Source organism: Gadus chalcogrammus, chromosome 3, assembly GCF_026213295.1.
Source record: "Gadus chalcogrammus isolate NIFS_2021 chromosome 3, NIFS_Gcha_1.0, whole genome shotgun sequence".
Classification (NCBI taxonomy): Eukaryota; Metazoa; Chordata; class Actinopteri; order Gadiformes; family Gadidae; genus Gadus; species Gadus chalcogrammus.
In genome coordinates this window covers 820,016-832,838 of record NC_079414.1, presented here as the reverse complement: position 1 = coordinate 832,838, position 12,823 = coordinate 820,016, and the positions used below count along the sequence as shown (strand labels likewise).

Below are 12,823 nucleotides of genomic sequence, written 5' to 3'. Positions count from 1 at the left end.
CTTGGGCTAAGGACTCATTTCCTACCCGGAGTAAGCAATCCATCGGTTTCCTGCTAAGAGTCATGGCCTCAGATTTAGCGGTGCTGATCCTCATCCCAGCCGCTTCACACTCGGCCGCCAGCCGATCCAGTGAGTGCTGAAGGTCACAGGCCGATGATCCCATGAGGACCACATCATCCGCAAAAAGCAGTGACGAGATCCTCAGACCACCGAACTGCAACCCCTCCCCACCACGACTACGCCTCGATATCCTGTCCATGTATATCACAAACAGGATTGGTGACAAGGCGCAGCCCTGGCGGAGCCCAGCACCCACCGAGAACGAAACTGACTGGCTGCCGAGGACGCGAACACAGCCCTCGCTTTGGGAGTACAGGGATTGGATGGCCCTGAGGATAGACCCCTTTACCCCATACTCCCGCAGCACCTCCCACAGTTTCTCCCGGGGGACCCGGTCATACGCCTTCTCCAGATCCACAAAACACATGTAGACCGGATGGGCATACTCCCAGGCCCCCTCCAGGATCCTTGCGAGAGTGAAGAGCTGGTCCGTAGTTCCACGTCCGGGGCGAAAACCGCATTGTTCCTCTTCAATCTGAGGTTCGACGATCGGCCGAACCCTCCTTTCCAGTACCTTGGAGTAGACTTTACCAGGGAGGCTGAGAAGTGTGATACCCCGGTAATTGGCACACACTCTCTGGTCCCCCTTTTTGAACAGGGGAACCACCACCCCGGTTTGCCACTCCTTTGGCACTGTACCCGACTCCCACGCGATGTTGAATAGGCGTGTCAACCATGACAGCCCCTCAACACCCAGAGCCTTTAGCATTTCTGGCTGGATCTCATCAATCCCTGGGGCTTTGCCACTGCGGAGATGTTTGACTACCTCAGTGACCTCCACCAGGGAAATTGACGACGAAACACCATCAACCTCGAGCTCTGCCTCCAACATAGAGGGCGTGTTATTCGGGTTCAGGAGTTCCTCAAAGTGTTCCTTCCAACGTCCGACGACCTCCTCAGTTGAGGTCAACAGAGTCCCCTCCTTACTGTACACAGCTTGGACGGTTCCCCGTTTCCCCCTCCTGAGGTGCCGGATAGTCTTCCAGAAACACTTTGGTGCCGACCGAAAGTCCTTCTATACAAAGGTTTATTTAAATATTTGGTTGTGTTTCTGTCAAGGGATGCTGGGTTGGGGTGGGGGGAGCCAAATGGGAAGGGAGTTAAGTAGGAAGTATTTCAAATGTTTATTCTGTGAGTTACCCATGTCAAATTCTAATAAACAGAAGTAAAAAACAAAGAACTGGCTTCATTTCTCATTCCCTTGTTCGGAAAAGAATCAAGGACGAGTTAAAGGGGTTGTGAAAGTTGATAACCATCCAAGCTAAATAGCCGCAACTTATTTGTGTTTTACTGGAATAACATTGAAGCATATGCAATATATATATATATGTGTGTGTGTGTATGTATATATATATATATATATATATATATATTCCGCGAGGGGGTTTGGGTCCTTGTCACCTTTTTCATCCCTGATGAGTTTGCACCCCTGAAAAATCTCTACGCTCTCTGTCCCTGGCTGATTTTTTTCCCTATCCTGGCCCTCTCTTTCCCACAAAAAAATGCACACCAACATAGTTTGGAACTTTTCTTTTTAATTTCTGACTCCAACAATCGTTTCTCTAACTCCTGTAATCGTTTTAAGCTAAAACTCCCCATTTCAGGAAAACCCATTTTGCACCAATATTTTAAACCCTCCAGAGCCGCTTCACCATGCTTCTCCAACATCACCTTCGCAGGCCCCGATATCTCAGTTTTTCCAGATTTGTTCCCCATATTTTAGATCCTTTTACACTAGTTATTATTTAACAAATTATCTAATATCGCCGAAACCTCCTTGTTACTACCCACATATACATATATTTATGAATGAATACCTATTATTATTATTTATATATATATATAACACCAACCGCGCTTCAACGGGTTTCCCTTTACCGTCCCTGACAGACCCTAGCTGCCCTTTCTGTTACCTATATAGCCATATATATATTGACGGAAGCGAAACGGAGCTACCGCATGTTCCTATAACAGAGTTTCTTTGAACGAGGCCTAAGTTCAGATATAAGTTTACGTTTACCGAAACATTTATATACCGTTCCTGTAACAGATTTTATTTTGAAGCTTTAACAGTATTGTGATCTCACCTGCTCGAATTCTTTTTCCTTACCGTACTGAAGAACCACTAGTTTATCCCCCACAGGCACCCCCTCCTCGACCCCATTAGTCTGGTTACAGTCACCTGGAGGCGAGGTAGAGCTTTGGGACTGAGAACGAATCCTCAGACCTGTCTTGGAAGCTGATATTTCGTAGAATCTTCAGGTTAGGTATCCCGGACGAGCCCCCAACTGTCGTGGCAATTTCTGTATCAGATATTGCGTCTAAGCAGATTAGATATTTAGATGCAAAAATGCACACAATACTGTTGACAATTAATGATTATATATATTTGTAATAAAAGTACGAACAAAGATACATCACAACATGCATCAACAAACAACATAACAGGCATACATTACAATAATCTGAGGCCTCAGATGGGAGCTCCTCTTTGCGTGTTACTTCATTCTCTGAAGGTACGCTCAGACAAGTCCGCTGAGAAGCTAAAGTCAGGAGCTTTTATACACTTAGATCGGATCCTTGAGGGCAGTTGGCCTCCAATAAACCAAAAGCCTTTGTTAACCAGATGTTAATCTATTGATTGAAGTTTCTTCAGAGGTTAAGAAGGTGGTTGAGGCTGTTCCTTATCACCCTTTGCTTCTCTATGCTCCCCAGGGGGTCAAGTAAAACAGGCCCAAACCAAACTACATACAACACGGAAACGGAATCTGAAACCAGATTACATCACATGAAACACTAAGAATTACATTTTAGAAGACCCTGCAGAATAGCAAGATTCCAAGAATGGAATGTGAAACCAGATTGGAATCACACGAAACACTAAGATTTACATTTTAGAAGAACCTGAACGTAACGTAATGTAGATTTTCCATCACACATAACAAACAGTAAATACATTCAATATGTCAGAGCAGGGACGTGCACAGGAATTTTGAGGGGCAGTTGCTCTGACCTGAAAAAAGGGCACCCCCCCCCCCCCAAAAAAAAAGAACTCACAGGCTATATGAAGGACTGAGAATAACAGGGTCTTCATTAATATATAATTACAAATAAGTAAAACACTGAAATAACTACTACTAACGATAATGCAGAAAAACATGACTTGAAGAAGAAGAACATAACATGAACACAAACATAATTAAACAACATCCTATCAAGTCACTGATAAGTTTCTCCAAATTTACATTTTAAAAATGCAAAGCTTCAAAAGAGAAGCCTTCAGAACCTCTTCTTTGTCGATAGGTATGTCCTTCTCTATGGACAGCAGGAGGAGGTCAGACAGCCGCTCTTGACCACACTGATTTCGGATTTCGGAGCACATCACTACCCTGTAGTGATGTTCTCCTCTTTGCTGCCTCCTTTAGTTGTCTCTCTCTCTCCTGAATCCTCCTCTTTTCACTGGGCATTTCGGCTTCACTTAACAATAACAAACAATACCCAAAATAGTGATAAGATTTAGGCATGAACCATTTTGAATGAAAGAATTCATGTGATGCATTACTTCCATTATTTATTCTTCTTGTTAAAACGAAATGTTAGAAACTAACTATCAGCAGACATGTAGCTTAGTTTGCCTACCAAAAAATGTGTAGACTATGTGATAACGGGCTGCTTGTCTGCAAGCTAGCTAGCTGTCTGATTATTTAGGCTAAACGTTACGTGGCAAACTGAGCCTGGATTTATGAAGATTGTAATTCATTTCATAAAACGTGATGATTGATTGTTTGTTGGTTATACATCTCAAATTCACCTTTTCCGAGAACATCAAGGCAGTCGTCTCACAGGTGCCGGTGTTCTGGTCGCGTGCAGCGCTGCAGCTACGTAAAGCAGCTTTCACACGCCGCGCGGCAACTCGCCGCCTCCATTCATTTCAATGGAGGAAGGGCGGCAGAGGGGAGGCGGCAAAAGCGGCTGTTGCCGCGCGGCAGAGTTTGCCCTCCCCCTACTGACTTTCACTCTCAGTGCCCGAACGGAAATGAATGAGGCTACGCTTACTTTATGAAATGTTTCGAGTGGCGATTTTTATTATCTAGGCCTACATGAAATTCTGCATCCATTAAATGATTAAAAAAAAAAATTATATGTATATTTTTTTTCCTCGGAAGGGCAACCTGAGTCGAGGAGGGCATATGGGCAGTTGCCCAAGCAACCTGAGCAACCCCCCTGTGCACGTCCCTGTGTCAGAGGTTATTGCACAAAGTCTAAGGAGCGGGGTGGGGGGGGGGGGGCATACTTAAATAAATATATATATCAATAAGTGCAGTTGCTCAAAGTGCTTTAATCAGTGCCATTTAGATACCTCACAGCTTGGGGGTAGAAACTCTTCCTTAGTCTCTCAGTTTTTGCCGCCAGTGAGCGGTATCTGTTTCCAGAGCGGAGCAGGGAGAATAGTCCGTAGCCAGGATGGCTGGGGTCTTTCAGGATGCTGCTGGTCTTGCCCTTGCACCGCTTGGTGTAAATGTCTGCTAGATTAGGGAGTTTCCCCCCTATGGTACGCTCAGCTGAACGCACCACTTACGCCTTACGGTCCTTAATGGTGGTGTTCCCATACCAAGCGGTGATGTTCCCAGTCAGCATGCTCTCTATGGTGCATGCATAGAAGCTCTGCAGGACTGGTTTGGAGGCTCTGAATTTCTTCAGCCTCCTGAGATGGTACAGTCTCTATCTGGCTTTCTTTCCCACGGTGTCCAGGTGGGTAGACCACGTCAGAAAGGGACTGAACCGCGACAAGGAGGAGAAAGGGATTGTTGGCGGCGAATGTCTCCCGCTTGAGCCCCGCTGAGGGACCACCGCCGGAGGCGGAGGTGCATAAGCGCTGCCCGGCAACGATCCCTTTCTCCTCCTTGTCGCGGTTCAGTCTACTTCACATTGATGTGGACGTTGAAGAACCAGGAACGTCGGAGAACCCAACGCGGTCGTTTGAGATTCATAATATCGGCTCACACAGCTTTTGGCCGTGATAATATATATTATATGATATAGATATCTATGTAGGCTATATGATAATATTTAGATATAGAGCACCAGGACTCCCGTGTGTTCTAGAATATTTACAGAACACGGCCAAAGGCTGTGTGCGCCTCGGAATTGCGATAAATCCATGGTGAACAGAGCGCATGGTACCGTGGCTGCAAGGTGCTCAGGGCCACACCCCCAACCTCCTCCTTGACCTGCCTCTCTCCTCCTCATTTGTATTAAAGCTACAGACACCGAAATGGTATGGAGGTAGATTTGTGTCTTTATTATGCAATCAAAAATAATAGGTTTGAGAGCAAAACTTTCCACACTGCAATCAAAAAATAGGTTTAAGAGCAAAACTTTCCCCCACTGCAATCAAAAAATAGATTTGAGAGCAAAACTATCGACACTGCAATCAAAAAATGTTTTATTGCAAGATAAATTAATGTGATAAAAAAAATATTAATGGGAATCCAAAAGTTTTGTTTGCAAACCCAAAAGTTTTGTTTGCAAATCCAAAAGTTTTCTTTGCGAATCAAAAACCTTTGTTTGCGAATCCGAAAGTTTTGCTTGCGAATCCAAAAGCTTTGCTTGCTGTTGAGCTGAATCTCGTGGGCGGGACCTACGCCGAAAGATGTAAGACACGTCTCTATTGGCCAGTCTCGATCGGAGTGACAGCTTGGCAACATCCATAGTTAGTAACGAGAGAGGGAGTTCTATTTCATGTAGGCTACGCCGTCTAGGCTTCGCCTTATGGGCTTGTCCCGTCCCGTGTCCCTGAAAATTCCGTAGGCCTCCCTGTCAGCCGACAAGGAGACCATGGCAGAGGAGAGCAGGGCGATGTTGTTGACCGCCGCCGCGGATTGAGAGGCACAAACGAACACCCTGTCCGTCAGGCCGACAATCTGCTTCTGGAGGCAGTCGGGGGGCAGCGGCTTTTCGGATGTTGCCAAGCTGTCACTCCGATCGAGACTGGCCAATAGAGACGTGTCTTACATCTTTCGGCGTAGGTCCCGCCCACGAGATTCAGCTCAACAGCAAGCAAAGCTATTGGATTCGCATGCAAAACTTTCGGATTCGCAAACAAAGCTTTTTGATTCGCAAACAAAACTTTTGGATTCGCAAACAAAACTTTTGGATTTGCAAACAAAACTTTTGGGTTTGCAAACAAAACTTTTGGATTCCCATTAATATTTTTTTTATCACATTAATTTATCTTGCAATAAAACATTTTTTAATTGCATTGTCGATAGTTTTGCTCTCAAATCTATTTTTTGATTGCAGTGTGGAAAGTTTTGCTCTTAAACCTATTTTTTGATTGCAGTGTGGAAAGTATACCAGAGACTCTCGTCTCTGGTATTTCTACAACGAGACTCGTAGTGGGGGTTATCTCAGCCATGGTTGAGAATGAATTGGGGGAAAGGAACTTTGGCTTTGACTCCCTGAAGTAGGCTACATGAACCACGACATGGAGGAGAAAGGGATTGTTGGCCGCGAATGTATCCCGCTTGAGCCCTGCTTCCCGCCGCCTCGGCAGCAGTCAGCGCTAATCACCGCATCCTGAAGCCGAGGCGGTGGTCCATCGGCAGCGAGGCTCCGGCGGGAGACGACCGCGGTCAACAATCCCTTTCTCCTCCATGTCGTGGTTCATGACTTCAGGGAGTCAAAGCCAAAGTTACTTTCCCCCAATTCCTTCTCAACCATGGCTGAGATAACCCCCACTATGAGTCCCGTTGTGGAAATAACAGAGACGAGAGTCTGACGTGTTATGCGCCATAACACCAACAGCAGAATGGTTATCCAAATAACAAGGAAGTGTACAACATTTGCGTTACAGTCCTGGAGCTCTATGTCAAAATAATATATAATAAATAGGTATCTATATCATATAATACATATGATCATGGCCAAAAGCTGTGGGCGCATCCAGACGATATTATGAATCACAAACGACCTCGTCGGGTTGTCCGACGTCTCTGGTTCTTCCACTTCCACATCAATCTGAAGTAGACTGATCCGCCCGTTGCCTGCTGCCGGCTGCCCGCTGCCGGTTGGTGGTGCTTTGCGGTGGTGGTGACTCGCGGCAACCGGCGGCAGGCAGCATGTCGCAATTCATGTACTTCAGGGAGTCAACGGCAAAGTTCCTTTCCCCCAATTCCTTCTCAACCATGGCTGAGATAACCCCAACTACAGTCTCATTGTGGAAATACAAGAGATGTCAAAGAACCGACATGTTATGCGCCATAACACCAACAGCAAACACTTGTGTTACAGTGTGTGTAATCACACACACACATGTGGTGCTCGCACGGTCGTGTCTCAATGGCCCAGCAAATTCTCTGGGTGGGCAAGGCAGAGAAAGGGGGGGAGGTTGGATCATTTATGACGACATATGGGACAACATTCCAAATCAGCGCGCTTGAGCCTCCGTTTTTTCAGAGGCGAGCAGAACACCTAGTGCTCGTTTTACAACGAATGCAAGATTTAGCCATTGGGGGACCATAGGCAGGCTGGGGGAACTCATATTTATGTTAGAAAACCTCATAAAGATAGATTTTCATGTCATGGGTCCTTTACAGTAAATACCTGCAATACCTAACACCAAGGCTGATGGCCTTTCACCATCTCCATTAGTGAATTGCATGGGCATATAGTGAGGTGAAGCTGCCTGTGAGCTGCCCCAGTTCAGTCTGGGGCCGCAGCCCTGGGGGCTCATTTGGCTGGGTGCTTACGCAACATGCTTTCTCAGCTGCTCAGCAGGGCACACTCTTGCAGAGGACTAATGGGCTGTGTGTGTGTGTGTGTGTGTGTGTGTGTGTGTGTGTGTGTGTGTGTGTGTGTGTGTGTGTGTGTGTGTGTGTGTGTGTGTGTGTGTGTGTGTGTGTGTGTGTGTGTTCATTGGTCTGTCCGACCAATCAACTGACCCAATTGCCCATTTAGCTGTCCTGGTTCAGAATGTTGACCCAGAAAAGACCCCTACAACATGCAGGCAAGTCGCCCCGTCAACCAGCAGGACTGGTGAGGATGGGGTTGAGTTTGATATTGAGGCCAGTGTAGGGCTGCTGGGAGCCAGGGATGATCTCAGCTTGCACGTTGAAAGGCTAATCAAATCCCACTCAACTTGGTTTAAATTGTAAAGAGGGCTCCCTCCCTCGGTTAAAAACATGCTATTATCAAATGACCTGGGACTTTCTGATATAGTCACCTGCTGAGTAAGAGCGTCACATCTGTGCTCAACTCAAGGGCGGAGCTTTCATTAGGGATGCTAGGGACGCTATCGATAACCAATAACTTCCATCAAGCTGAAAGTGAATGTATACAGAACGTGTTATTCGAACAAAGTCACCTCTCTAATTCTCTCCCATCGCAGTAAAATACATTGAATTCGTCTCTCCACCCCGGATCGTGTTTCCACCCCGGGTTGTCTCTCGGGCCCCGGGTAGTCTGTCAGTCCCCGGTTGTGTCTCGGCCCCGGGTCGTCTCTCGGCCCCGTGTACTGGGGGGTCAGTGGTTCTGGTTCCCCTGAACGCTAGCTAAACACGACATCCAGTGAAGTGATTATGTAAAATAATTGTGAAGTGAAGTGATTATTTTACATAATCACTTCTCTACTTAATCACTGATAGCTTAAGTAATGGTATCAGAAGTATCGGAGGCCCTGATAGTGAAGACCCCCTCTTTGATTACCTTCAGCCTCTACCAGAGGAGGCCGGAGACTCAAGCTAACGAGGTCCCGCTGGCCCCACGCTGGGTTTAGCTACATCTCTGCAGGCATACTTAATTGGGTCGAGGGGAATCCCTCACTCACAGGCATCTGACGGCTTCATGAAACATGAACGGAGGATCTATGGGAAAAAACACACAGCTCTAAACCTCAATTAATTCAGTTATGGATGAGTAACGTAACGACCACACTATTCAGCAGAGTTGATTACAAGCTGCTTCCTCCAATGAAAGAGAGAGAGAGCGGAGGGGGGGGGGGCAGAGAGAGAGAGGGGGGGGCAGAGAGAGCAGAAGGGGGGGCATTAAGAGAGAAAAAGGGTAGAGGGGGAGAGACAAGGGAAGGAGGGGGGAACAGAGAGAGGGAGGGGGGGGACAGAGAGAGAAGGGGATGCTCCTGCGGGCTGGTCCCAGGGGCGGCTAGCTGCGGATGTGGCCTGTGTGCTGGGCTCCACCGGCCTGCTGGTTCAGGGCCTTGTGCTTGGCTGTCCTGGGACACCCCTTCTGTCTCTTCTCATCTGGAGAGGCCCAATGTGCACCCCAGTCTTACTAAGCCACATTTCATCTAGTGACTCTTACTGGTCTCCTCAAACCAGTTTATTGTAACAGTTTGTAGACCATGATACCTCAGATCAACCAGAGCTCACATGTCTGCTTCTCTTTCTCCTGCTCCAGGGGAGGAGAAAGGACGCTGCTTCACTATAGAGTACATGATGCCCACCAACGGCCAGCTGACCTCAGAGTCCACTGTCAGCGTACTCAGTAAGTGAAGCTCCACAACTCTGTCTGCAAACCAGTCCCTCAGTAAGTGAAGCTCCACCACTCTGTCATTAAACCAGTCCCTCAGTAAGTGAATCTCCACCACTCTGTCTGTAAACTAGTCCCTCAGTAAGTGAAGCTCAACCACTTGCTCTCTAAATGAGTCCCTCAGTATGTGACGCTCCACTACTCTGTCTGTAAATCAGTCCCTCAGCAAGTGACGCCCCACCACTCTGTCTGTAAACCAGTCCCTCAGTAAGTGAATCTCCACCACTCTGTCTGTAAACCAGTCCCTCAGTAAGTGAGGTTGCACCAAACTGTCTGACTACCTCCTCAAACGACTCAGGTTAGCAGTTAATTTTTTGATTGGATTGGATTAAATTAGGTTAGATTGGATTGGTTTAGGTTTCATAATATAAGGTTAAGATTAGAATAGGTAAAATTAGATAGGGTTACATTAGGTTGGGTAAAACTAGATTAGATTTGATTGGATAGGTTAGGTTAAATTGGAGTAGGGTTAGGTTCCCTTGTGATATAGGATAGCCTTTTTCAGGATTCAGTGTCTTTCCCTGGATATAGGATAGTCTTCCTCAGGAATATGCGTTTTTCCCTGTGATAGGATAATCTTCCTCAGGATTCAGTGTCTTTCCCTGTGATATTGGAAGTCTTTCTGGTGTTGATGTTCAGGTGCTCTGGCCGCTGCAGTGGAAGTAAAGGACATGTCTCCTCCTGTCCCTGTACACTCAGAGATGATTCGCTCCGCCACGCCGTTCCCTCTGGTTAGCCTCTTCTTCATGTTCATCGGTTTCGTCCTCAGCAACGTGGGCCACATACGGCCTCACCACACCGTGCTCGCCTTCGTCTCTGGAATCTTCTTCATCCTGTCAGGTAGGGCAGCTCAGAGGAGGAAGTACATTTGAATTACTCGTGTTCATGGCTTCTTCTTTTGTTCCACTTAACAGCCCCATTAGCAGCACATGTCCCAGATGAATGGAGATGGAGGAGATGTGGTTGAATAAGAAATGAGAAATTATAAAAATTGTCAAACATAGTAATACATCTGTTAAAATTGTAATGAGGATTTGGAAAAACAATTTCATTGGAAAGCAAAGACTTTTAAAATGAATCATATGTGAGATGGAGCGGGCTCGTCAACCAATCGTATGTGAAATGGAGAGGGCTCGTCAACCAACCATATGTGAGATGGGGCAGGCTTGTCAACCAATCATATGTGAGATGGGGCGGGCTAATCATATGTGAGACGGGTGGGGCTCGTCAACAAATCATATGTGAGATGGGGCGGGCTCGTCAACCAATCATATGTCGGATGGGGTGGATATATAATATACAGAATATATCAAATATCTTAATTCTATAATAGCAGGCCTGTCAAACAAGTTGCTCCTCCACACTTGGTCAAGTGCGCATGTGTCAAGCAACCTGCAGCTCACACACACACACAGCACGCACACACACACCGCACACACACACCGCATGCACGTACGCAAACACACGCAAGCACACACACACAAACATAAGTCCAAAGACAATGGCAGGATCAAGGTAATTGCCCCGCCTTAGCCTGCTAATTAATTAAATGAAAGAGTAGAACGTGACCCATTAGGCAAGAGCAACAATGGATGACGTTGAAGAAGGATAACAAACTTTTGCATGACATTTTCTTCAATAAACTAAGCTTTCGCCGTTGTCCAGAAATAACTTGTTGGTACTGTATTTGTTTGCTTTTTTTGTTTCCACCAAGAAGTACACCATTACATAGGCCTTGCGCACTTACATACGCATAAAGCATCAGTGGATAGGGTTAGATAGTGGATTGGGTTATGATCACTGGATAGGTTTATGAACAGTGGATAGGGTTAGATAGTGGATAGGGTTATGATCAGTGGATAGGGTTAGATAGTGGATAGGGTTATGATCAGTGGATAGGTTTATGATCAGTGGTAGGGTTAGATAGTGGATAGGGTTAGATGGTGAATAGGGTTATGATTATTGGATAAGGTTATGATCAGTGGACAGTGTTGGGAAGGATACTTTTTAAATGTATCCAGTTAAAGAATACATGCCCAAAAATGTAATATGTAACGTATCGCTCAATCTGAGTATTGTATTCTGAATACTTGGATTACTTCCACATTGAATTGCATTTTATAAGTGTAGGAATGCGGCATCAAATCCTGCTTACTAAACAGGCCTATTCTGGTGTGTTCTTCTGTTCAAACTGGCTGAATGTGTTAGGCCCAAGTCTCCCTGAAAGTGCACTATTTCATATAATTTGCTGTAGTGGAACAAAGACTATAGGCCTAAGGGTATGTTCATGTGAAAGATATTTGCTATTACATCTAAAAATAAATTCACTGAGCTAAGTGCAGGTGTTGCCTAGAAAATCGCAGAGAGAGAGAGAGAGAGAGAGAGAGAGCTGAATGTGTTCAATGCATTGGCATTTTTATGTGTGTTTTCCAGCACACGTTTTATGTGGCTGTCTGTCCAAATTCCCAGACGGTCCGACAATTTGCTACTAGTCTTGGAGTTACCGCTAATCAAACAATAATTTCCATAATGCGCGCGGCTGAGCGGGTGCCTGTTACGTCCAAAGAGGCATATGCTTTGTAGAACTGGATCGGACCGAGGTGCGTTCGCTTTCACATCTCAAGCGAACCGTACCAGGGTTAGTTTAGAAGTGAGGTGGTTGCATCCACACCAACGCAAACGTATCGAACCAAGGGACCAAACTCGGTTATTGCACACTAAATGCTGTTGGTGTGAAAGCAGGAATAAAATGCTGAAACAGAAGTATTGCCATGTAATCCATTCATTACAACAATGTAACTGTATGCTAAATACGAACTATTTATATTGTAACTGTAACAGAATACATTTAGCTATAATTTTTATTCTGAATACGTAACGGCGGTACATGTATTCCGTTACTCCCCAACACTGTCAGTGGATGGGTTATGATCAGTTGATACAGTGTTTCCCACAGACCAAGGACCAATGTGTGGTGCGGGGGTGGGTGGGGGGGGTTGGGGCGGGCGGGCGGCGCGGCACGGGGACGCGGCGGCGTCAGCGCACGGGTTTAGTTTTTACCAGAACTTTTGATTCTGTGACATTCAAGGAATGAATTGCAACAGACAACTAAAGCTGGAGGTTTGTATTTCAAGTACAAATTATCTAAAGACCTACC

At 46.0% G+C, this 12,823-nt stretch overlaps 1 protein-coding gene across 1 annotated transcript in view; it reads left to right on the top strand.

Annotated features, from left to right (window-relative positions):
- The window catches only part of LOC130377499 (voltage-dependent calcium channel gamma-5 subunit-like), a 105,146-nt gene that overhangs the window by 33,400 nt on the left and 58,923 nt on the right, over nucleotides 1–12,823 (top strand). The window contains exons 2-3 of the mRNA XM_056584648.1: nucleotides 9,535–9,621; nucleotides 10,366–10,506. Coding sequence (XP_056440623.1) covers nucleotides 9,535–9,621; nucleotides 10,366–10,506 — 228 coding nt within the window. The remainder of the gene's footprint in view (nucleotides 1–9,534; nucleotides 9,622–10,365; nucleotides 10,507–12,823) is intronic.